The sequence below is a fragment of the Oryzias latipes genome, chromosome 15, assembly GCF_002234675.1.
Source record: "Oryzias latipes chromosome 15, ASM223467v1".
NCBI classification, from domain to species: Eukaryota; Metazoa; Chordata; class Actinopteri; order Beloniformes; family Adrianichthyidae; genus Oryzias; species Oryzias latipes.
Window position 1 is genome coordinate 26,807,771 of NC_019873.2, and position 25,360 is coordinate 26,833,130.

At 41.6% G+C, this 25,360-nt stretch overlaps 2 protein-coding genes across 14 annotated transcripts in view; both read right to left on the reverse strand.

Moving 5' to 3' along the window:
- Positions 1-395: 395 nt before the first annotated feature.
- On the reverse strand, positions 396-5,481 carry LOC105355825 (urokinase plasminogen activator surface receptor-like). Its single transcript, XM_011484670.3, has 3 exons — positions 5,097-5,481; positions 2,408-2,524; positions 396-1,543 (listed from the first exon to the last, which is right to left on the reverse strand). Exons 1-3 carry the CDS (start codon positions 5,155-5,157, stop codon positions 1,341-1,343), a joined length of 381 nt encoding a protein of 126 aa, XP_011482972.1. The 5' UTR covers positions 5,158-5,481; the 3' UTR covers positions 396-1,340.
- Positions 5,482-6,550: 1,069 nt separating this feature from the next.
- LOC101163926 overlaps positions 6,551-25,360 on the reverse strand; it is a 52,094-nt gene continuing 33,284 nt past the window's right edge. For 3 of the 13 annotated variants that reach the window (XM_020709728.1, XM_020709719.2, XM_020709720.1), the window contains 19 exons: positions 23,235-23,341; positions 21,642-23,040; positions 21,471-21,506; positions 19,972-20,026; positions 19,688-19,895; positions 19,318-19,367; positions 18,137-18,240; positions 17,767-17,920; positions 17,284-17,430; positions 16,920-17,012; positions 14,867-14,926; positions 12,294-12,437; positions 11,875-11,951; positions 10,826-10,869; positions 9,727-9,735; positions 9,116-9,276; positions 8,929-9,035; positions 7,451-7,571; positions 6,551-7,357 (listed from right to left, as the gene is read on the reverse strand). In XM_020709728.1, the coding sequence (XP_020565387.1) occupies positions 7,292-7,357; positions 7,451-7,571; positions 8,929-9,035; positions 9,116-9,276; positions 9,727-9,735; positions 10,826-10,869; positions 11,875-11,951; positions 12,294-12,437; positions 14,867-14,926; positions 16,920-17,012; positions 17,284-17,430; positions 17,767-17,920; positions 18,137-18,240; positions 19,318-19,367; positions 19,688-19,895; positions 19,972-20,026; positions 21,471-21,506; positions 21,642-23,040; positions 23,235-23,341 (3,142 nt within the window). In that variant the 3' untranslated portion in view covers positions 6,551-7,291. The remainder of the gene's footprint in view (positions 7,358-7,450; positions 7,572-8,928; positions 9,036-9,115; positions 9,277-9,726; positions 9,736-10,825; positions 10,870-11,874; positions 11,952-12,293; positions 12,438-14,866; positions 14,927-16,919; positions 17,013-17,283; positions 17,431-17,766; positions 17,921-18,136; positions 18,241-19,317; positions 19,368-19,687; positions 19,896-19,971; positions 20,027-21,470; positions 21,507-21,641; positions 23,041-23,234; positions 23,342-25,360) is intronic. The other 10 variants (XM_020709724.1, XM_020709723.1, XM_020709721.1 and 7 more) reach the window with 10 other exon arrangements.

The window sequence follows — 25,360 nt, forward strand, 5'->3', positions numbered from 1 at the left end:
GTTATAATGTATCAGTAAGTTTTGATGAATAATGAACAATTATTTGTGGTAATTAATATATTCTGTACATATCTAAAATATAAGGAGAAAATAAAAGTTAACTAAGCTAAACATTATGATAAAAATTTGATTTTGATGATTTCATTGTTGACTTTTGTATTTTTATCTTCTTTTTAGTTTTATTTGTTTTCTTTCTTTCCGTATTTTTACATGTAAAAAGCCCAGATGGGCTTATCACACATCATCATAGTATTCATTTCCCAAGTTTTGATTATCTTTGTTTCACAAAAAGCCCTTTTTTATGTGTTAAAAGAAAACCCAAAGCAAATAGCTTAAAAATTATTACATTTCACTGCAGAAAAATATGTGATTTTTGTTTTATTAAATGATTCTTCTTTAAGGATACAGTCAGTATTCATGAACCACACTGCACTATATTTGACCGCTAAAGACTACACATCACATGTCTTACAGAAAATAAACACATTTTGTGTTAATTCAAATTTACACCAAAGAATTGTCTGTGAAAACAAAAAATACTCATTTCAAGTATGGGAGGTTTGTAAGTATGGACACTTCACAAAATGTATTTTGTCACTTTAGCATCCTAAACGCTTAATATATGATGCACGAAGACACAAACAGTGTCTTTAATGTACGTCACAACATGAATTCCTGCAACCGCCATGTAAAGTGGACACAACGTTTTGGGGAGATCGTAGAGCAATACCAGCGTTCTTCATCCGTCCTGTAAGGAAGTGCACTCAGACTCTGTAAAGTCTATAATTCTCTAAATGACTTAAAACACAAAGGATTAGCCTCATCAGACTAACACACCTGGCCACATGCGTGTAAAGCGATTGCAGGGATTTACAGAGCACAAGAGAGATTTTTCTCACTTCTCGAGGATTTCACACACCTGAGGTAGGTGATTGACAGGTGAGAAACTAATGGCATTACAACTCTCTGGCTTAAGAAGCTCAGCATTCCACATTTAGACCTGGAAGCATGTGCGTTAGATCAGCTCCAATGTTACTAGGTGAACAAATGCTTAAAAAAAGATTTGTCTGAAGAGTTCCTTTGATGAAAACTAATATAGTTTTGTTTCTGACGTAGTTGATTAAAACTCCTAAATACTGGAAAAAGCAGCAGAAGTTTCTGCTTCCTTCACTTCTAATCCTTTTTCGAATAATTTCCATCAATAGAATGGGTTCAAGCTGAAAGTCTTCTCCAGATTACCAGAGCAAGTGTTGAGCAGTGGCTTGTAGGCTGCAGCCTCGAAACAGGCATCTTAATTTGGCATTGCAGTTGGCGTTTCTGTCCCTATTGGCTGACTGAGCTCAGCCGTGTGTCAGGAACCAACCGTGCATCAGCAGCTGACAAAGCAGCAGCAGGAAGTTCAGGCCAGGCAGCCGAGAGGCGGAGCTTGTCATGTTGCAGTCATTACTGTAGCAGCAGTGGACTTTCACTCCTGGAGCTCTGTAGCCCTGACTGTTGGCCTGGCTGCAGAAAGACTTGTAGGAACACGACTTCATCACCCCACCTGGAAGGAAATTTTAAAAAGGGTTAAAGATTGACTTTTTTTTGTGCTTGCAAACTTCCTTTTTCTCTGTCTTTCAGTTGCTCCCTTTGACAAATCATCTGCCTCCAATAAATCTCTGCATCCTCTTCACTCCCACCATCCACCCTCATGTCCTCCTTCTCTTAATCCCCCTCCTCCTGGTTGCTCCAACCTCAGCATCCTTTTACGAACATCATCACTGTTCCCCGTCTCAAACCATCTCCATCTGCTTCCCCGTATTCATCTCCAAAACCTCCACCATGATCTGTTCCTCTGATGGATTCCTTCCTGATCCTGTCCATCCTAGACACTCCCAAAGAGAACCTCAACATCTTCATCCTCGCTGCCTCAACAGCTCCCTCTTGAGTTCTCAATATTACGAGACAGTTGTCTCAATGGGCTTCACACCGGTAATTGTCCAACAAAACATAAAATCAGCTAAAAAAAAAATACAGTAGCTGATTGCTAAACTAAACCAAACGGACTGAGCTAAATAGGGCATCCCTGTCCTTAGACGGTCCTTCTCGGTACCAGTGACCAAATAATTAAGAAACAAATACAAAACAACAGCTAAATTTGATCCCACAGGTTTTCCAGGGTTAAATTTTTTGTGTAAAAACTGTTAAACATTCATGGGTTTTTTTTTATATTCTAAAAAATATTGTCTAAAAGCTAATAGCACTGATTTGGTAAACCTAGCATGGAAGGAAAAAAAAACACACAAACATGGATTAAAAATCAGGAACAGGAGCAGCAAAGATCCTCCTCATTTCAAATGGATAAATGGTTTTCATGGGAATGATTGTCAGGAAAAACGAAACTTTGAAAACGAGCAGCTGGACTCACTTTCATGTCCCACCACCACGGCACAGGCATCCGAGTAGCTGGGGCAGGACTTGGAGCCCTGTCTGTTGCAGTCTTCGTTGTTGGAGCCCATGCAGGTGTAACACCTTAAGGCTTCACCTGGATCCAAAAGAAAACAAAAAACTGATGCTAAAGCAAACTTTCCATAACTCCACATCTCACCATGAAGCTTGTGAAGTTAATTAAGTGGGCAAGTATTGCAGCTTCCACTCCCAAATTGTCATCTTTCAGCCACGTACCATTGAACTGATTTATGGACTTGTGAGCATCGCGGCTTTTCAGATGTGTGACAGTGTTCTGTTCATGCGGTGACACCAAAGTGAGGAAACAGGAATAATTCATCTGTTCCTTCTCACAGCTTTTCCAAAATTAACTTCAGAGTCACATCGCTGTGGTGTCGTGCATCTTTTCAGTGCAAAAGGAACAAATAGTTGTTAAAGTGTCAGATTTTTAACTCCACTATGATTTAAGACATGGATGCTTCTTCCTAAGCGGATCAGAGCTGGAGCCCCCAGATGCTTTAAAGTCGCACCCCGCTCATCTTCTCCTCTATTTTCAAGTGTTACCAGTGAGAATTTAATTATTTTTAGGCAAAATAAAAAAATCTGTGTCATTTTTTAGGACGAACACTGCTTAAACTGGATCTAAAGAAAGTTAAGAAACCCTCGTCATAAAAAAAAAAACAGGTCAAAATTCTGTTTTGCAAGGATATTATTATTATAAGCCAAATAATCTTATTCTTAGTAACTAAGAGGTTTTTCTTTCAAAAAAAAAAGTATTTCCCCCAGATTTTAGCTTAATTGAAGACATGCTTTTCTTTTTCATTTTAAAGATTTTTCTTTTTACTCAATTTTAGCCGGTCTGTTTTTGCAGTGTAGTTTTTGCAAAGTGTCAGTAGTTCATTAGAAATTTGCGTCTTCGTAAATAAGTATAGAAGCCGTTTTTGTCTTTTTTCAATTATTACAAAGTGACAGAATAGCCTTTCACTGAAGGCTTTTATTTTATCTTACATTTTACACTTGTTAAGCATTTTAGTACTATATCCTGACAATGTGTTTTTTATGTCTTCTTAAAACATTTATATACTTACTTATGCGTATACATTTCCTAATGATTAGCTGCAATTAAAATGTTTGCAATTGCTGATAGTAGGAGGGAGGGAGGGAGTGGAGGGGGGTGTTATCTTTTGTCTTGTTTTCTGTCATTATGTGGAAAATACAGTAAACATGATTAAACAGAAACCTGCCTCTGAGTTGTGGGCGAGACCGTTGGCATGGAGCTACTCCACTGCTGAGAGCTCTTTGTTTACACTCTCTCCTGCTAGCTTACAGACCCTCACACCCCCAACATTACTTGTGCAACAGAAATAGTGAGGAATATTGGAGCCATCCAGCCATACAGTTTAGAGCCAGATGTCTGCTCAGACGAGAAAAACACAAAGATGTCTACAGAATGGAGTGGAGCAGGGAGTTTGTGGCCCCCGCCCAGCTAATTTTCTACAAATACAACCTTTTTCTATTATTTTTTCATCTTCTCCTGATTCATGATTTGAATAAATACTCAGAAATGCTATTCTATGCTTAATTGTCGTTCTACATGTGCTCCGTCATCAGAAAAATGCCACAACAGCGTGTTGAAAACCCAGTTTTCCTTCAGTGAGTATTTAAAAGTTGCTGCCCATCAAAAGTTACTAATTTTTTGTCAGCCGGACAGACACTAAAAGTTTGTTTTTCTACAGAAAATATCAATCAAAATCAAAAAAATCAAATTCTATTTGTGCAGCCCAAAATCCCAACATAGTTGTCTCGATGAGTTTCACACTGGTAATTGAACAAAAGCATAAAATGAGTCATAAAATACAATAGTTGATGGCTAAACTGCTAAACTGGGCATCCCTGCTCTTAGACCCTTAGATTTTAAGCTTGTTTGCTACTTGAAACATCTTTTATGTAAGAAAAATACTGCAAAAATAATCAGGAAAAAAAACAAAAACGGATCGACAGACAGCTAAAAAAACCTTCAAAAAAAACATCGTACTTGTTGTTGTTGTTTTGAATTGCTCATCTTTGTGTGTAATGCTGGGAGTTTGTGTCGACCCTAATCGGCCTCCACAGCCACGATGCACACATGCTGCAAGTATTAGCCTCCAGGCCTATTAAGAGATTAGCTGCTGGGATTGCATGCTGGTTTCAACAGAGGATGACACACAACATTGTATAAATCACTTCAGACTTGGATGAGAATTAAAAAAAACAATTGCATAAAACATCTGTCAAAAACAGGTAAACGATGACGGAAGCAATACTTCACAAATATTTAGCCAATAAGAACCTGGAGCTATTGTTCCTTAAATTATGTGTAATACACCACAGGCCAAGTGGACCACAGAACACATTTCTAATGTTTTTTCTGGTACACTAATGTCATCATGATGGTTAAAAACACAAGCCAAGACGTCTGATGAAATATCTGACAGAGGAAATCCACTGTGCAATCTTCTAGTGTTAGGGCACAGAGGCATTTTGAAGAGCTAAACCACCTCCAGAGACAAACACACAAAAAAGTGACAAACTGTTACACTGGGGGCTTCTAAAAAAGACACAACTGAACGACAGGTGAACAGAGAACAGACACGACAAAACATGGAAGAAAAAAAAGAGTGCATCCTTACAGTGGGTTTGCAGTAGGAACACAAAAAGGAGGAACAGCAGAGGGCGGTGGGCAGCTCTCATGGTGCTGCTGCTCCTTGCTGGTCCTGATCAGACAATGAAAAGCAGCTTGTTTGCTCCCTAAGACCCCTCAGCCTAATCTGGGCTATCAAACACACAGTGCAGGAGATTACCGGCTCCTCCGGTGGGCCATCAGCTGGGAGTTAGGTGACAACAGTATATTCCTCGGTTTGGACGACCCCAACCTTTCACCTAAACGTTCTGACACAGCCTTACCTGTCGTAGGTCTGCCTCTTCCCTGAGCTCACATCCGCTTCAGTCTTTGAGTCAATCTGATGCCGACAGCTCTAAGTAGCTCATCTTGCAGTTTACGCAGCGCCACACTAATTTGCTTAAGTTTGAGGCCACATGGCAACACTTTTGTGCCATAAATGACCCATTGTGACGTTTAAAGCCTCTTCTTTTGAATTTTTGTAGTTTTTTTTGTGTGTGAAGCAGAGATTATAAGTGCTTTTTTGTGTGTGATAGATGTGAAAAATACTTTAATGTTTTGAGAAATGAAACATCAAGACCCACTCCAACGAAAACAGTGTTTTTTTGTTGACCTTTGACCTCAGGTATGAGGCTGCCATCTTGCATTTAAAAAACTAAAAACACCTTTAGTACCTCCTGCTGGGGATTTCGATCTATCACCTCCAAACTCCTTCAGTATCATTAGGAAGCTACTTGGGGAAGAAATGTTGGAATTAAAGTTGTAGATTTCTAACGGCTTTAACACGGTCGTGTTCTTTTTGTTTACTTTTTTTTACCCGGGAGTATTGTGAAGATCTAATACATGAAAGGTTAGCTCAAGCTGAACAAAACTAAATAATATAGGATATGAACATACTAAAAAAAACTCTGTTGCCAAGGAAATCCAAAAATTTACTTTTGCAGATTCTCCTAAACTTTTCATAGATCTGTTCGTCACCCCCAGGTGACCAAAAAATAAAATGGTTGCTATGGAGATGAAACCTACAGAAAAGCCGCCATTCTGAAAAAAAGGCGGTTTTCATGAATTTGTCACAGTTTTGACACCACTTGCAGCTTTCATTTTTATTTTATTTACTCTTCCCCTTGTTTAAAAAAAAAAATAAAAAATGTATTATTAAGGCAGAGGAAAATTAAACCAGGACATCTTCACCCCTAATGCTTTTGTTGTGGCGTCTCATTTATTAATGATTAAAATATATTTTGCATGATCTTCAATCATGTATTTTCTGGTGGCTGTATTTGAATTTCTGTCGATGTTGAATTTCAAAAGATAAACTGGGTTTGGAGGCTGTAAAATACTAATGTCTAGAAACAAGAATGCATGACATCTAATTTCCATTTCCCTGGACTGTAAAGTGGAATGTTTTATGCATTTGTTCCAAACAAATAGCGTTAAATATAAAAAAAGTCATAGTAAAAAGCGTTAATGTCAAGCTGTATTGCCATGTTTTATTGCACTTCATAAGCCGATGCTGTACAGTAGCTGTGCAGAGTATTTCTGGGCGTGACAGCTGTTGCAGGATGAGCACATTTGTTCCAAATTCAGCTCTTCCTCACAACTGAACAACATTAGTTTGATTTATATCAAAATTAAATCCAAAAAATAAAGTTACACAATTTCATTGAAAAAGCTATGACAAATATCTACACGGTTACATGAGAGAAAGCGGATGAATAACTTGTTTATCAAAAAAATGCACAATTCATTTTATACTGGGACTCTCCTACAGTACAATATGTACAAACAATAACATTTTTTTGTATTTTTTTACATGCAAAAAAAAAATTATACCAGTGACAGTTTGTGTTCCGTTACAACATTTTCTACATAAATCTTTTTTTTATTTTATTTCCAAAGTCTAGCATTCTCTACGATCCAGAGGAGACAACAACAGGAGCAGGTAAACAGTCTTCTCCCTCAGTGGCTGTCATGGCAACATCATTTAACCCACAAACACTCCCTCAGTCCCAAACACACACTTGCACACAGACACACTCATTAGTGATATGATAAATCTTTTAAAACTTTGTACCGGGTCTCAGAACAGCACAATGCACAGGGAGACCAGAAAATGTACAGCGAAGTCCCTCCCATAGAACCTCCCATAGAACTTTTGGAAAGCTAAACCTCCGTGGTTCTGCGTCAAGCCAGCTTGCCTTGCTGCTAACACTTCCCCATCTTGGAGATCAGCTCATCGCAGATCCTTGTGAGCTCATCGATCTCTTTGTTCTGAGGAAGAAGAGAAAGAAAAAACAATCATAAAACAAACACTACAGCAGCTTTTCGGTGACGTTTCCTCTGGTTTTCCATCTCTCTTCCGACCTTTTGCTCCAACGTCCGCTCCAGGGAGTCCACCTTCATCTGCTCCTTCCTCAGGCTAGCCTGGTAGACCGCTTGCTCCTGTTTGGCACGGCTCTTTACCTGTGCTATCTCTGCGTTGGCCCTGAAGGTAAGAGAAACATGTCAAGTGTCCAGTACTCCATCAGAAATGGACAAACAAATACAAACGACCGTAATAACACCAGAAACTCAAGCTCAACATTAGACCTTGTAAAGCCCAAGATTGGACAGATCATTCGCATTTTTTTGGAGTTAAGATTTTTAAACCCTTTGATGAAATCCACAAAAAATGTGCAATATCAATTTTTGTATGAGATATAGATAGTGTCAATTATGAACCCCTGGGAGATGAAAAATTATTCACATAAATGTTCAGAAAAAGAAATTTAATCCACACATTTTTAACATGTATTATCAAGAATTAAGTATCAACTAATAATGTTTTTTTTTTCATGACAGCAAGTAGTCATTTGAAAAAGAATAACAATAGGGGAGTTATTCTCACCATGAAGTTTAGAAAATTAGCAAAACATTTCTTGCAAAAAATGTTCATGCTAATAAGACAGGGGTTTCAGAAATGTAAGTATCAAATATAATATGAATGGTTATTTTGGGGTTAATCTCTGCATTCAAGTTTGAAAATTAAAGTAATTGGAGCCTGATCAGTTCACTAAGTGACCCCTAGATTACTTTTAAAAATGCAAAGCAGCGGTAAATTGCAAAATGCATTTTCAGTTGAATTATGGAGCCATGACAATTGAACCCACAATAACTCACGCTGACACCAGCATAACGAAAATGATCAGAAATGGGTTCAGTGGTCTGACTGGTTTGTGGTATTTTCCACTTAATTTGATTTTTAAGGAAAAATGGGCCTTAGTTCTTATGGGTTAAAATACAATCGATTTTACTTCTATTCAAAAGTTGCTTTTAGAAATGTAAGCCTGATTTTCAGATTTTCATATTGAATTAAAAATTGCGAAATGCATTTTCAAATTGAAAATTGAATATAACTTTGAATTATGGGTAAAAAAAAAACTTTCATTTCTGTGGTTGACATGATGCTCATGAAGTAATGGTAATTTAATTTCATCAACCTCATAATTTTAAAATAAATTATACATCAGATATTTTTTTGCTGATTTTTTAATGGATTATTATTTGGCGATGCTGCAATGACGACATCAGAGCTGAAAAGCTGCCTTCAGATCTGCCACCTGGAGACCAATGACTGCATATGAGGTCCATACCATTGACTGTACGTGACGCCTGGACTGAGTGACCCACTCCTCCTTCTGCGTTTCAAAAACAGGAAGTACGTGCCAACTCCAATAAGTCAAAATCCCATTTTAAGAAATAAACAGCTGTTACTCCGAGAGTCAACCATATTCTGTGGATGAGGTCACACTTACTCAGTCCAGTTATCCGATACAGTCAATGGTTCGTACATATGGACTCACTTGTCTAGTTTCTCCTCTGAGTGGATCTTCAAGGCATGATATCGTTGCTCCTCCTTCTGCACCCGTGACAGATAATCCTGAGCACATTTCTTCAGAATCTCCTCATTCTAAGGAAGGGAAAAGATCCTTTTGAATTCTTCACGAGCCTTTTTAAAGCTACTTTCAAAGAGGTAAATTTGTGGGTTACCTTGCGGAAGCCCTCCAGCCTGTCTTTCATCTTCTCATACCGGCGGAAGAGATCAGCCAGGGACTTCTCCACGGAGTTGAGGTCGGCCAAGGCCTGGTCCTTCTCGATGATCAGCTGCTGGATGGTGTGGTGGGACAGAGACTTTTCTTTCTGGTCGTCCTCTGACAGACACACAGACATGTCGGAGATCATCAGTCTGTTCAACTCGGGAAAACTAAGTTTAACGTCGTCCAACAACACTCACAAAGATGATTTGATTTACTAAACTAAAGGTGATTTTGTAGGTTAGTTGTTCGTTTGACCAATTTCTGTGAGTAATCGTATAAATTGGTATCATGCAAACAAAAAAACAGAACAATGAAAAACAAAAAGGTACAGAAGATGTCACAGCTACACAACCCTTAAATACATCAAGTTTATCCATTCCATTTCTTGCATTGTTTTAAAATGAGATCAAACCTGTTTGTTTAAATAACTTTATTTAACACTTAACAGAAGTGCAACATAACAGATGAAGAAAAAGGCACTGAATGGGATGAAGACAGCGAGCGCATCGGCTCCCGTCTCTGAGACGACGGCTGACACAGACAGGTGAACTCAGCCCTACTCACCTGGCATGCCTGTCAGGGTTATCAAATAGAAAGGGGGGGCAACAATGGGAGCAGAACAGAAAAGAAGGGAGTGCGTTAGGTCAAGCCAGGAGGGGTCAGGACATGTGAGTGAGCAGAGACACGTGGTTCTCTTTTGTGCTTCAATGAAGGCAAGAAATTAAATTAGCTGAAAATAAACCCTCAAGGGGGACAGAAGGGGATGAGGGTGAGAGCAGCATGTAGTGGGGAAAGATGAGTACCGGTAATTCCAAAATCTTTGGCTTTGTGGTTAATAAATAAAAATGCAGAGAAAAAGCATTAAAGGTTAAAGACCCACTCTGATAAAAATCATGTTTTTGATGTTTTTTACATGTTCTGGTGGCAATTTTTGGATGACGGCAGATGTATTTAAGAAAATGATGCCCAAAATTGCATTTCTGAATGTTTGTTTATTCTATATTTTTGGCTTTTTAAATTGTGTGCTACATCCTGATTGGCTGTTGATTTTCTCAATCATGAGACTCTTGTGCTGGGACGCTGCACATACATACATACAACTTGACAAATTGACATAAATCTTCAATCGTGATCAGATCTTTGTTTTCATTCTCTACTCCTGGACTTATTTTTCTTTGAAGGTTTGAACGATGGGAGTTTAAACATGAGAGAAAAGTGTGAAAATGTTCGTGTCAGTCTGAAAAAAAGTAGATAAAGTGTGTAATGAGGGATTTTACAGCTTTCGCCGATTTATCACGGTTTATTTATGGAACGTCACCAGCACTCAAAATGAGGGATCAAGACGATCAGAATGGGTCTTTAAGGTATTTCACAAAGGTGTCAGTGCAAAAGTGCTTCCAAACGTCGAAGGATTCTGTTAACTGGACTTTAAAGAGTCAATCTAGAAGACAATCCAGTTTTCTAGATCCACCTTTTGAAGTCCAGCTCCCCTCAAGAAAACAGAATCCTGCGCTAACATGACCTGGATGACAGAGAATCTTCACAAACATGCTTCCAAACATCATGAAGTGCAGCACAAAAATCTGTGGTGCAAAAACTGGGACCATCTCCATGTGAATTCAAACTTCAAACCTTGTAAGAATTAAAAAAAACAACAACTCACCTATCATCTGTGCAATCGTCTTCTCATACTCAGCAACAATCCTCCTGTGGAAAAATGTGTTTGGGGGGGGGGGGTTAAACATGACATGATGGCATGTATTCCATGTTTATCAGCAACTATAGGATATGAAAATACCACTGCATGAAATATGGCTAGGGCGGCCAGGGCTAGAGTGGCCTCGCAGCGAGAAACCGCTGGTTCGAATCCCAGCTGGGGTCCTTCTGTGTGGAGTTTGCAAGTTCTCCTCGTACAGGTGTGGCACGCCGGTTTCCTCCCACAGTCCAAAAACAGGCGTCATGGGTTAATTGGTGTATCTAAATTGCCCCTAGGTGTGCATGTGAGTGTGAGTTTGTGGTCCTGCAACAGAATGGCGACTTTTTCAGGAGTTGCAACACCTTCAACCAACACCAGCCGATATAGACTCCTGCCTCCAAAAGGGATTCGGCAGGGACCGAGACCAGGACTGATAAACAGAAATATCCAATGAGGTATAGAAGATAAGATTATCTTCAATGCAGGAGTTTGTATGACCTGAACGACAGAACAGTTCCTCTCTAAATTGTTTTTTAGGCTCGTTTAGGGGGAGATTTGGCTTTACTTATGATGGGACTCAGTAGGAAGCTTTGTTTTAGCAAAGCAGGCTGCAGAAGCTAAGAGGATTGATTAGCCTTGGCTCCCCTTTAGCTTCTAAGCCCCCGTTCAATCAGACATATGAGGTAAGCCCCCGTCTTATCCACATTAACTGAGGCAGCTGCACTCACACACACCACCTGCTGACACCAAATATGCAGCTTATCTCCATTTCCTCGACTCTCAATCGAGAGCCGCTTGATGAGGATCGTCTGGGAGTTTAAGAAAAGCGGAACGTTCAAGCTGCTGCGTGGCGTTCAAAGCAAACATTTAGTAAACAAACATAAAGCACTATGTTAGATGCAACTAGCAAGACCATAAGGCGTCTTCAACTAGCTCTAAACTCTGCTGTCTGACTGAGGCAGAGTCTGAAATCAGTAAAAGAAAAAGAAAAACGGGTTCAGGGTGTCACTTTGTACCTCATTTCCAACACTTGCTGCCGACTTTCTTCATACTTCCTCTTCCACTCTAGCACTTCCTTCTCCTTTGTCACAATCTGGAAAAGGTAGCAAAACCAGTTCAAACATTGATTAAAAAAACAAGCCTCTCCCCATCTATTATCATACTCCTATGCCCCCCCTCTATAACATCCCTCTGTCTTCTCTTCTGTCTGGTCCAACAAAAAAACTGTACAAATAGAAGTAATTTACATTAAGTTTAGCCTAAATTCCAAAAGGTTTTTTAAAAATACACCTGGTGTGTTAGAAGATCCACAACCTCCTGTTGTTAAAGTAAAATATCTCCAACACAAGAGGCCTTCAGCTCTCATCTGTTTGCTCAGCTGTTGGACAGGACAACTTAAAAAACGGCATCAATAATTAGTAAATGGAACGTGTACCTCTTCTCGTGCAATTCCCAATGAGTGGTCCAGATCTCTGGGCAGGTGAGGACTCTCCCCGTCGATGTAGCTGGTGGTGCCGGTCCGGGAGTACAGCGAGCTCTTGGGTACGTCACTCTCTAGCGAAGAGGAGAAGTCTCTGTGCTGCTTCCAGGAAGCAAAAGAGAGGAGGGACATAAATGGAAACATGACCATCTACAAAAAACAGACTGGTAGCAGACGGAAAAGCTTCATCCTGCGGCTCAAATCTCAACACAATTCCCGAGCTTCTGAAAATCTACCGCACACCAAAATCAATGCGCAAATGAGTCAAGCTGGTGATGTTCCTGAACACTGGGTCAGCTGCCGCATGATTGGATGAAGCAGTCTTCATTGCCACATAAGCCGAGTAATTGGCTGATGCTGGCCCCAGCCGAGCAGTGACGGTCGCCTGCTGTTTTCTGAGGCTTCGAATGTGATTGAACCCAAAGCAAGAGAGCAAACAAAAGATGCAAACAGCACAGCCGGGGGGAAACACTGTTAGCACGGTGTTCATTTATGTCAACGCATGGAAAATTGCCTACACGGTCCTCAGAATGTCAGAGATTATGATGCAAGGACCATGGTTCCTCATAAAATAGGTCATCCCCAATAAAATCCTAGTTCTACTAGTTAGTCTCTAAAACTTTGGATGGATTATGGGAGGATATGATGAAATAGTGAGGCCTCCAAGGCAGAGATTTACTAATACTTGAAGAAAATCAGCTTTATTTAAAAAAGAAAGCAATAATATCCCAAGTCATTTAGAAGTCTTAAATCTTGTGAGAAAAAAACTGTGCCTTTTATGTTTGTTTTTGGTTCAGAATTTTGACGGTAAAATATGAAAATTTAGAAATCAATGCCGGAGTTCATGTTCATGCTCCTGAAGGGACTAAGGACCAAAAAAAACAAATAGGAAAACAATGTGTAAATTTTTTGTTTTTCATTTTCTCATTTAAGGGTAAGATTTAAAATGTTCTGTGGACTTTACAGATTAAAGTCAAATTATCATCTGCATATTTGCTTATTCCTGTTTTAAAATACACAATATCAGACGTATATGTACATGGTTTACCTGAAAGTTCAGGAGAGCAGGGAAGACGGTACTACGATAATCCTTTATCAGAAATATAAAAGATTTTTAAAATAAACAAATAAAAAATAATCTCATATTGAAATAAAAGAAAACAAATATGACAAATCTGCTTACAAACATACTGTAGAGTCCTTTTTAATACACTAAATACAAACAATGGAGTCAAACCCAAATGTTGACTGTCTCAATAACTATAATGTGGATATTATAACATTTAAAAGTAGAGCAACATTGAACAAACTAAACTTTAGGCCGTGTCACATTGCCACAATTTGTGCATATTGCATGAAAACTGGTCACACGTAAATACATGTGGAAAAAGTAATAAACGTTGTGCTTCTTTATGTGAAACCTTCACAGATGTATCAAAAATGAATCAAATCAAACCACAGAAGAAGTACAAATAAACCAAGAACACGTAAACCTGCGCTTCATTGAATTTCTGCACTTTGGCATTCCGGGCTCTGACCAGAAATCCTTTCGTGTCAGCACCATGGTCAGCTCCATGCTTTGTTTTAAGTAAAAAAGTTCCCAGCCGAGACCCCCCACTCGGTATAGACTACTGGAGGAGTGAAAGATCTGCCGATTTACATACCCATCACCCAATATGCCAATCGTCCAGGAACTGCGCGTGATTATTGCGCTGTTAATATGCAATTATTAGCAATTCGTTTGTTAGTTACGTAATTTTAACATGACATGTGTGCCCTGTACACAATATAAAATTAGTACATGAGTGAAAAGTCTGTTAGACATACGTGGAAAGCCACTATTTTGCGTATGCATCTCGCAAGAATCAAGCCCAATTGCAAATGATACACATAATAACGTAGTATGAACTACGTAAACTATGCATGACCTGCATGAGCCTCAACTGATCAAAGCTTTTGAACAAAACCGAATTCACGTTAAGACTCGTTGGCCGAAGTCCCAGACGGACATCTCCGCACATCGAAGAATGACGACCGCACGAAACACTTCTGAATTTTGTAAACCATGCATGTATCACCAAAAAAAACGAAATTTCATACATGGACAATGCGCAAATTGTAGCGGCTGTGTGACACGGCCTTTAAACCTACATTAAAAAAAAGCAAATTAAGCTGAGTAAATTCATAGTACACACAAAAAAAGCAAGAAAAAGATAACCATTCTCCAACGACAGATAACACAGGGACCGTGTGGTTGTAGATGTCAGTTGGGTAAAAGAAAAAGTAACATCTGCCTGTTGGGTTTCTGGAGTCTACAGGGGGTGGAGTGCAGTCTGGAAGTATTTGGACTGGTTGATAGGTCTGACATAGAACATTCATTTCTGTTCTTGATTGGTTTAAATTTTGGGGTCCTGTTTCCTAAAAAAACGAAAAGAAACACTGAAATAGTGTTCTTGACCAAGTACTTGGACCACACTGCAGGTTGATATGGACCAGGACACATCAAGGGGCTACCACGTTCCTCTTACTTTGAGTAAGGGTGAACCGTTAATGTTCCACCGCCGAGGGCCGGGTTTCTTGAGTCGCGACTGTAAAATGTGTGGATCAGCAGCATCAGACAAAAGACACAGAGAAGAAGTGTGAGGCCTGCTCCGACTCTTTGGTTTTACACAAATCCACCTTAACTGAAGCTGTGCAGCTGCTGGTTAGTGGTTATTAGTTAGTCTGGGGTAGGGCTGTGACGATAACCGCATCACCGCACTTTTTTTTTTTTTGTTAAGTTTTGCATATGGCGCGTGAATGGAGCTATAATAAACACATTAAACACATTAATCTTTCCTGATAATTGACTTTTTCTGCTAGTCCTGTGTTCAGACTTTCCTTCTTTCTTTCAGACTGTTTTCTCCTTCTCTCCCACCGCTCTCTCTCAAAGGCGCGCGCTCTCAGTGCCTCCGCGCTGCACGTGCCACGCGGCTCCCTTTTACACACAGGAGCGCGCTTTCAGAAGCACACAAACTCATTCTACAACAGACGTTTCGTCTCGCGAGGAAATATGACAAATTTACTGCGTTCTAATTGTTAATTTACATTGTATTCATTTCCGTTTCAAGCTGCGTGCGTTCTTAAGGGCGCGCGGAGGATTTTGTGTGTGTAGGGGGGGGGGGGTTATTAGGGTTCACCTTCACTCCAAACATGAACGCGCACTGTTAGATTTCCATGAATATCACTACATGTTTTGTTTGGGAACTATTTTTTGCAGCGTAACGTTACGTGTCTGTATAAACAAAGGCGGAGCCTCCTGCCCCGTGTTCTTCATGGCTACCGGAAAAATGACAAAGTGTCTGCAGTCTGTTTATTACTGGGCAATATTTAATATTCTGAGAAGATGTGTGTACCAGAGAGCACAGGTGAAGGCTCGCGTGCAGCTAGAGAACGGTCCGCTGCAGAGGGATCAACACGCACCTTCCTCCTACATGCAGCGCTGACCCACACAGTCACAGTCAATCCACAACACCTATATATGGGCTTTATATATAGTTAGTTCATTAGTTAGGTAGTAGTTAGTTGTTACTGTTATTTTATAATAAAGAATACTACGTTGTAATTGTATTTATTTATGATGCGGCCGCCGGGGGTTTTTATTTTGGGGGGGGGGCTGCGGTTAACCGCGACACCGCGCCCCCTGGTGGTTCATCACCGCGGTGATGAAAAATCCGACACCGTCACAGCTCTAGTCTGGGGAAAAGTTTCTTAAGAAAAAACGTATCCCGGAGCCTTCCTTCCTGCCCTGACAACAGCCACAACGACCCTGAAAGGACAGGCGGTGTGCACGTCGCCCAACATGCACGTACGAAAAACCGGGGGGGGGCCACACAGCAGGAGAGTAAGACTGGAGGGTTTGGCTGCCAGTAATGGTGGACCCATTGACTGAACATGAGAACTGGACCGAACGAGTGTGACATCACACATAGAAAACAAAGTCAATTCAGTCGCAGCCATTTTAGAACAGTATTGGTCCGTGTCTGTCTGAGCCAACATTACGATGGCAACCACTCTCACAAATCAGGAGTGAGCTTCTTGGAAGGCCACACCCCTACCACTGAAAGCGGTTTACACAACATCTGTCAAACACTGAAAATTGGACGTGTAGACCAGCAGGCTCCGCCTACTTTTACTTTTATTACTGATTGGCCAGTTTATAACTTAGATAACTTTTACTAAAAAAAGAAAATTATAAAAAAAATCAAGAATTATAAAGAACATGTAAAAAAAAAAAAGTAGCAGAGCAAGAATGGTTATTCTGACCATAGACTATAGAAGTCTATAGGTCGTTTCTTCCTGTCTAGAGGGGAGGAGTCACTCAGTTCAGTTCTCATATACAGTCGTTGGGTGGAAGCCAGCCAAATGGGGTTTCATGTGTGGGTGGGGGTGACACAGCCTCCATGTTGATAAGGCCATGAGTTTAAGCGGAGACACGCTCATGCACGTCTCACTTCCTCTTCCATCCTTAAACACTCCATTCACGATGCTTCAAACACACCCACCCACACACATCCAGCAGGTGTGGGCTGACTCAAGTACCTGTGGGGTTACATTGCAGAGGGAGGGGCACTGAGAGATGTTTTTGGCTACTTGTAGAGCCTCTAACCTCAGGGCAGCGAGCACCAGCTCCTCCTTGACCGCACACAAGGGGCCAAGTTTCAGAAGTAATGGAGGAGGAGGAGTTGAAACCCGGGGATGGGGAAAGAGCACAGGAGAAGATGGAGAAACCGGAGGTGAGCAAACAGACAGTTGCTCGGGCTACCTTTAATCTACTCCATGCAGCAAACAACCACAGAAGCAGAAAAACTCAGACATAAAAGGCAGAGTGTAACGAGGAGACACAATGGGAAGGAAAATAAACACACACCAGGGGCCAAAAACTACCAACGAGTCATGAACACACCTGTAGCTTTTGGGCGAATGCAGCGGGGTTGGTCTCAGCCAGGTCAGGCTCCAGGTACTGCAGGGGGTCGCCACACTCAGACAGCCTGTCTAACAGGAGCGTGGCCTGGGCTGGAGCAGGGGCCTCCACTGGGCCTTGGCTAGGGGGCTACAAGGTCACCGGGAGGAGTTCGGAGAGGAGGAGGGCAGGGGACAGCAGGCAAAGCAAGCGCTGAGTGTTTGAGCGGGACCATGAGAAAGCGGCACGCTGGGTTGTTTCTAATCAGTCACAAGGCTTTTACTGAGAGTCGCAGTGACTGCTGGTATTCATGCCAGAGAGCTGAGTCACACCATCATCAAGCAAATTCTGCCCATGTGACTAAACAATGGCGGAAATGTTACAAAACCAAAAGAGCCACAGTACCAATGGAGGCGAAACAAATACATTAAATGGAAAACATCCAGATCGAGAACAAGCCGACGGTTTTGATGTAAACCAGCTCACCTGTTCGTCCCTCTCTGTGCTCTGTGTTCGGCTGAGGGCTTCGCTTTCCCTCTTCCTGCCCTTCTCCCCAGCAGAGCCTTCGGGTCCAGGCCGCGCACTCAACACCGGCGTCTTCATTCCCGCCGTTATCTGCGCCTCCATCTCCTCAAAACTCCTGAGTGGAATGAGAGGAGCAGTGAGAGCGCCGGAGAGGCATGAAATGTAATGTGGCGTGATGGAAGGGAGGATTGATGAAGACGTTGCTGAAGCAGCTTATTTTTACGGATTCACATTCAGGAAGTCAGACAGTGAGGCGAGAGGATCTGTAAACGTCTCGGAGAGATTTCATGTGAAATTTATCCTGGGAAAACTGTGACGGAGCGCGTCTTACCCTGTGCAGGGGGAGCTGGACTCAGACCCATGAGTGTCTTTGGCTAAGCTGTCCAACACAGAGTCCAACTTCAAGTACAAAGACGGCTTTTTTGCCGACAGCGGCTGAAAAATTATCACAAGAAAAAAAGATGTTACATTTGGAACAATGTCCCTCTTTAAACAAGCTAAAAATGAGAGAACACTAGAAGTTTTCCCTTGTTTAAAGAAAACAGCTAAAACTTGTCTTGGTAAGATTTCTTACAATAAGGTGTGATATTCTGCCCCTTTGAGACTAAATTAAATCTTAAAATTAGCTACAAACACTGATATGTAGATGTATTGCTTTGGTACACTGCAAACTGTTCATCCTTGCAAAGATTTAAAACCCTGTTTTTTGAAATTCAGGATATTTCAGCAGGTTTGTTTTATCTTCTCGTTTGCTCTACACCTTTCCAAACTTTTCTCTAAATCAGCACAGTGGAGAATTTCTTTGTCTCATTAGGGGCTAGACGGGAAGATATATTTTAAGACTAAAGCAAATAATAAAAACTCAAATTGCAGTGTAATATTTGGTTAAGGATGTTATTTTAAAGTTTAATAAATGTTGATGAGTTTAACGTAATTATTTTGGACACAAACATATTGATTTATGTTTTAAGACTAAGTGCTAGTTCTAGATTTAATTAGGATAATGGGACAATTTGTACTAAGAGTCTCATTTTGTTTATTTTTGTTCTAAAATAAGTCATTCCCACGCTTTACATTAGTTTTTTGTCGCTGTAATAAAAATAAACTACAATTAGGTTAATAAAAACTCAAAACATACAAACTTTTCTCTTAGAAATAACAAAAAAATGTAATATAAGACTGTATTAGGTTAGATTTTTGAGCTTATTTATTCCTTTTTGCATGTTTGTGTGGAAATCCTTGTTTCTGGATTTTAATGTCTTATAAGATTTCTTGTTAAGAAAAAATGCCTTTTCTAGTAATTTTCTTCTTAAGATCAGTGATCTTTTCCTATTTTAAGCCTATCCCTTTTTGCTGTGTAATTGGAAATATTATTTCTTAAAATAAGTGTATTTTGATCAAAAAGGAGTTTTATATATATATATATATATATGTTGCTGCATACGCATATATGCAGCGACAAAGGAGGATGTCTACATTTTAGAAAGTACAAGTACAACAAAGAGTACTCACTGGGGAGGCAGAACCGATCTTCTCCATGTACTCAATTTCATAGTCTTGCGCTAAAAGAGATAGACAAATCTAAATGACATTAGTGCACATTGTGTAGCCCTGGTCTGACTGGGATCAGAGACCCAGACGGGACCGCCTGCTCTGTTTAATCCGTGACCCAGATGGGTTGAGCCTCGGGATCGAGGTGGTTCCACTGCAGATCAGAGAGCCGTGGAGAACTGGGCCACCAGGCTGGTTCTACTAAAATCAATAACTCTTTTAATAGAGTACACAACTGCGGGCGTGAGCATGTGTGGCTTTCAGCCGCCCCAAGCCCCGCCCACCTGTGCTACTCTGATGTGGCGCTTACATGAACAGTCCGACGGCTCACCTGGAGTCTCCTGAGGGAGGCGGTTCTCATTCACAAAAGACGCAATGTCGCACGGCTGAGGGAAGTCCTGTTGATCGGAGCTCAGTTCTGAGTCCACGTCCTGCAGAGGCCCCCACTTGTGGCTGGTGGAGGACGCCAGCTTCTCCTCGTCTGTGGCGTGGTCGTCTGCAGGGTGGAGCGAGGAGGACTCGTCTGCAGGCATGGGATCCTGCACGCAGAACCCTAGCAGGTCAGATAACGGAGGAGACGGGAGAGGTGGAGAAGGACAAACGTGACGGACCCACCTGCGAGGTGTCCGACGGGGATTTCTTTGGTGACCTCTTCACTCTGAAAGTGTTACTGAGAAACAAAAACATTTACGGTCACGTTTTAAACTCTAGAATAAATTTAGTCCCAGAAATGGACGTTTCCGTCTGATTTTGCATTAAAAAAAGGGATGTAATCTTCATCAACACAGAGCAACTTCACCAAATGTGCGTCATATTTACTGAATAAAACTGAAATGAGGAAAGGTTGGCACATTTTAGAAAGAAATTTAAAATTTATAGTTAGTTTCTGGTTAAAAATAAATATTGCATAGTGAATATTTTGAGATTCAAAGAAAGAAATAAAACATCTCAAATGTACTTTATCGTATATTTAGGAGATAAAGATAAGTGACATTACCGGAGATCAACTGCATTTTTTTTTTTACTTTTGACTACTTACATCTTTAGTTTTCCACTCATAACCATATAAATACATGCTGGTTTTTCATGTTCTTAAAAAAAGCATTTTTATTTTCAGGTAATCAAACTCTCCATTTGTTACAAATGTTGTCCAACACTAAATTCAACAAAAAGTATGGAAGAAAGACACCAACACGCCTAAAAATGCACCGATTTAGGTTTGGTATCTGCAAAAAGAAAGAAATAGATAAATAAATAAAACGTTCAATGAACACTAGAAGGAGCTCACTCGCCTCAACTGTTACAGTTTAATACAGAAGATCACATGAGGGAAAAGTCACGTATCAACTTTTAAAAATTGATGCAACTTTAAACACCAGACAGGATTTTCTATAAGGACTGCTGATAAAAAACGAAAATTTATAGCTCGGTTGTATGAAATATATAAGGTTAGTGATTCTATTTCAGGATTATGTTCAAATTAATTATTTCTTAAAGTCCCACTCCGATCATCTTTTGATCAATTTTCAAAGTGTTTTCGGTGGTGTTTTAATTAGGATCATGCCGTTTTTAGGCGAAATTACAAACCACTGAGTTGTGGGCGGGATTACCCTTTCTGTTGCTGAGAGCTCTCTGTTTCCTGCGCTCTTCCTCTAGCTTACAGCTCCTCACACCCCTAAACTAACATTACCTATCCAGCCCTACAGTTTTGAGCCAGATTCCAGCTCAGGCGAGGAAAACGTACGTATATCGAGTCGTCTACAAGTGGCTGCATCAGAATGGAGCGGAGTAGGTAGTCCAGCATATTTTCTGCGTAACAAATACGATCCAAAATGCAATTTTAAGCTTCATTTTCTTTATATGTGTCCTCGGTCATGAGAAAAAATATCAAAAGAACATGTTAAAAACACCAAAAATAGAATTTTTATCAGAGTGGGTCTTTAAGAATAGTCTGGTCCAGTTAAGATGAGGTGAAAAGGTCTCTTTGTGGCAGCGGGAACATGAAGTTAGGCTTCTGCTTTATTAGAAAAAGAAAGATGGCGGTTGCTTTAAAAAGGAGCCACATCAAATGAAGGGTTGGACAGAGGGCGTGGTCATGTTGTTCCTGTACTTACAACAAACAACAAAGAGACGACACACCCTTGGACCTCCTGCGATACATCAGAGTACACAAACACAGGTGACAGACAGACAAGACGCTGGCATGACGTCTGAATCCCTACAGACCTGAACAAGTCTGAACCGACCAGTGTAAGATCTTCAGGAGGAAAGGAAATCAAACTCACGATTTAATTGGCGTTTTTTTCTTCTTGATGGGTTTGTTCTGGTTTTGATTGTCCATTTCCCCGATGTTGTCGTTGTCGTTATCGTAGTCGTTGGATGTCACATCGAAGGAGGCGGACGCTCTTGGAGGACAACTGCCCACCTTGCTGGAGGAGTTGAACTGGTCGCTGGAGTCGTCGAAGCTGTTGGAGTCGAAGTTGTACAGCCCCCTTGACATTTTTGGCGAGTTGGAAATACTTTTCTTTGCGGTGAAGGGGTTGAAGTTTGGGTCGTCCCATTTGTCCGAGTCAAAGTTGTAAGAGCCTTTGTGAATGGGAATTTCCTCCTCGTTGCCATTGTGAGCTTGAGTAGGGTTGTTGTCCAGCGGCTCCTGTGGAGGAGGCGCCTTTCTCAACAAAGTCTTTGGTTTCCTTATAGGCATTTTGGCACCGGGCTTCTTTCCCACTTTCCTGACTGGAGGAGAGGCCTGATGTGGAGCCTCACAGCTTTCCTCAGAGTAGTCAAACTCCAGCCTCACCGACTGAGGCTTGGGTAAGACTGGTTGCTCCTCTGGATTTAGGATTTGGTGTTCAAGAGGAGCAGGGGGAATGGGGAGGTGTGGTTCCAGAGGAGGGATGGGAGGACTCTCCAAAAGACTTGAAACAACACCACCGACTGGATCTATACGATTCAGTTCGGGCGAATTGGCAATTTTACTTCCTCCAGTCTTGAAGGGGTTAATGTTGTCAAAGTTTTCTGGATCCCATTGGTAAGAAGCACTGGGGGGGGCAGGAGAGTCGTCTTTCTCTGTGAGGCTGCAGGGAGGCGCGACCTCCTCTTGGCACAAAGGTACAGCAGAAACATCTACCTTCTCCTTCCCGTTGGTGTCGTTTGTTTCCTCTAGGAGAGGAGGAGGAGTCTCCACACGGCCCTTCCTAACTCTCTGAAGAGTCCCTCCTGGACTTCCGGGGCCTCCTTCAGCTCCTTCCTGAGCCTGAAGAGGGCTTTCAGTCCTGGACTTTGTCTTTTTGATTTCTGGAGGGCTGCTGGTTGAAGTCTGCCTCGGGCTCTCGGGGTTGGAGTTCTGTCGCAGCAAAGGCTTCTTCTTGACCGACCCGGGGCGGGTTTTCTTGGGCCTGCGGAGTGTTCCTGGTGCGCTATCGGTACCTACGCTAAATGACTCCGAATGTGGACGGAAGCCTCCTGAAGCAGATTCATCCACTAGACCAGAGCTATCCAGCTCTCCACCCTGAAGGCTCAGAGAACGGGTCAGACTGTGACCGGTCGGCTCTCCAGCCAAGATGTCAATATTGTAGGAACCACTTGCTGCAATGGGCTTGTTCTCGTCAAAAGTAATGGGTGGAGAACTGCACCGTGGATCAGCTGTGGCTGAGGCAGCGTCACTGACTGATGTATTTGCACCTGCAAAATATGAAAAAGGATGTCAAAACATTTGAACAGAGTTGGAGTTAAATGCAAATTTTAAAAAAGTCCATATTTAAGTTGAAGGCCATGCAATACAAAACCACTAGATGGTGGTATCGGACTTCTTGTGTTTGTAGAGACACTTGAATCTCTGGTAAGGAGGACAACACATCATAATAACTCTGCTGCACCTGGATCATCAGAGGTGACCGTCTCTTCATGGGGCTCAACGGGAGAAGCGACCTTCACTGGAGTTGTGGATTCAGGAGTTTCAAAAGCACCATCAGAGTCTGAGCTCCTGCAGCAAAAATTAGAAGACATTTGTGTGAGAATTAGACTGAACTGGAACAAATGTGGAGAACGCAGCCATCGACTGTATCTCAGAACTGGACTGAGTGACCCCTCCCATCTGGTGTTCCAAACAGGAAATACCCGCTGGCTCCAAGACGCCAAAAGCCAAAATCCCATCAACTTCTATAGAAAAATAAACAGTCATTCCTTTTGTCAGAACAACCATTCTTTCTCTGGTACCTTTTTAAACATGGTCTTGATAATCTTATTTTTTTTAATTATATTTGTTATAGCTGTAGGTGGAACCTGCTGGCCCACACGTCCAGCATTAAAAACAGATTTCATGTAACCTGCTTTCAGGGGTAGGGGTGTGGCCTTTCAACAAGCTCAATCCCGATTGGCAAGAGAGGTTGCCATAGAAACGTCGACTCAGATCCAATCACTGCTCACTGACGTTGTTTAGTTCCAACATGGCAACGTCTTGAAAAAAATGGCGGCTGAATTGACTTGTTGGAACCGGAAATAAGTCATTTTCTATGGGTGACATCACACTCCCACATTTTCAAGTCCGTGATTGCAGCAAAAGGATCAAGCTGAATAAAAACAATAAAAAAACACATGTGCAAGATTTGAGCAGCTTCTTTTGTCATTTCTAAGAGAGTGGATGAAAAAAAGCAAAAGCTTTGCCGACACTCTTCTTTTTTATGCTTTTGTCAACTCTGCTGCCAAACCACATCATCATTTACAGTCACACCTTAAGGAAAGCACCTTCTCTGCTCTCAGCCCATCTTTGATGAGGTCATACTCCTGTCTCACCTCTGCCTGACGTCCCCAGCAGCCCCGATCATGCCGTGATGGCGAGAGCCCCACGACAGCCGCTGCAGGAGCCCCAGAGCCGGATCCGAGTCTGGACTGTTCCCGTCTCCTGCCCCTCCCAGCAGCGTATCCCAGCCCCATCGAGCCCACTGCAGTGGAGACAGAGCCTGCCACGTACTCACTGCCATGGCTGCCGGTGGGCTGCACGAGTGGATGCAACAAGGCTTCTTCCTCCAAGGATGCCGACTCACCCCTTCCTCGCCCTCCCCTCTGCTCCTCTACTGTCTAAATCCAAGCCTTTGGCTGCTTTCCCTTTGCTTCTTCCTCTTTTTCCATCACATCCACCTGCCTCCTCTTCCATCCAGGAGGAAATGAGGTCTTTACAGAGAGACTCTGCAGACAGCCGCCTCCTGCAGGATCGTCTGTGGATTTTTCTCTCCTCCCACTACCTCCCTCCCTCCCTCCCTCCCCCAAACCATTTTGCTGTACCCCAACAATCAAGTCGCTTCCTGATGCAGAACCTTCTCACAGTATAATAGCGCTGCATCCTTCACCTGAACTGCACTCAGTTTCATTAAAAATCTCTAAGTCACAGAGACACACCTTCATCCTGCTGCAGAACCTTATTGATCCTCTGAGACGGCGCTCAGGCTCATCAGCATCCTTTAGAGAAAAGTGCCCTAATCATCACAATATCAGGCAGAAGCCTCGCGAGTATTTGCATTCAAATATCTCAAACAGAAAATTGTCCAAGCCAAAGGTTCCTTCTTGTAAATCTTCACCTACCCTTACGTTAGGTTAGATTGCATACCAAAGCTACAAACAAACACTTCAATTTTGAATATGATTTTTAATCTTCTTTTAAAGTTAAAGGTTCTTGAGGTTAAACCAGAAAGCAAGAAAAGAGTGCAGGGATGTGATGTCTGTGAGTCCCAGCAGGATAAAACCCAAGAAATCGCTGTCACTGGAAACCAGGATCAGGTCTCCTCATGCAGTTATCTGGGAGGAAACTCCAGTCTAAAGCCAAAAAAAAAACTAAAATATGTGAGAGGAATGCCTTAAACTGATTGATTCTACTTAGACTGAACTCCAGGATGCAATGATGTTAAGGTAAAAAATATTTAAAAATGCAATACTCTGATAAAGAAAAGCAACAAGTCAAAGCACTGCTGTTTAAAGACCCACTCCAAGGAAAATTGTGTTTCAGACG

Coding starts and splice junctions, on each gene's coding strand:
- LOC105355825 (XM_011484670.3), bottom strand. CDS start 5,157: ATGAGAGCTGCCCACCGCCCTCTGCTGTTCCTCCTTTTTGTGTTCCTA. Junction 2,525..5,096: donor GTTCCTACTGCAAACCCACT/GTAAGGATGCAC, acceptor TTTTGGATCCAG/GTGAAGCCTTAAGGTGTTAC. Junction 1,544..2,407: donor CGTGGTGGTGGGACATGAAA/GTGAGTCCAGCT, acceptor ATTTCCTTCCAG/GTGGGGTGATGAAGTCGTGT.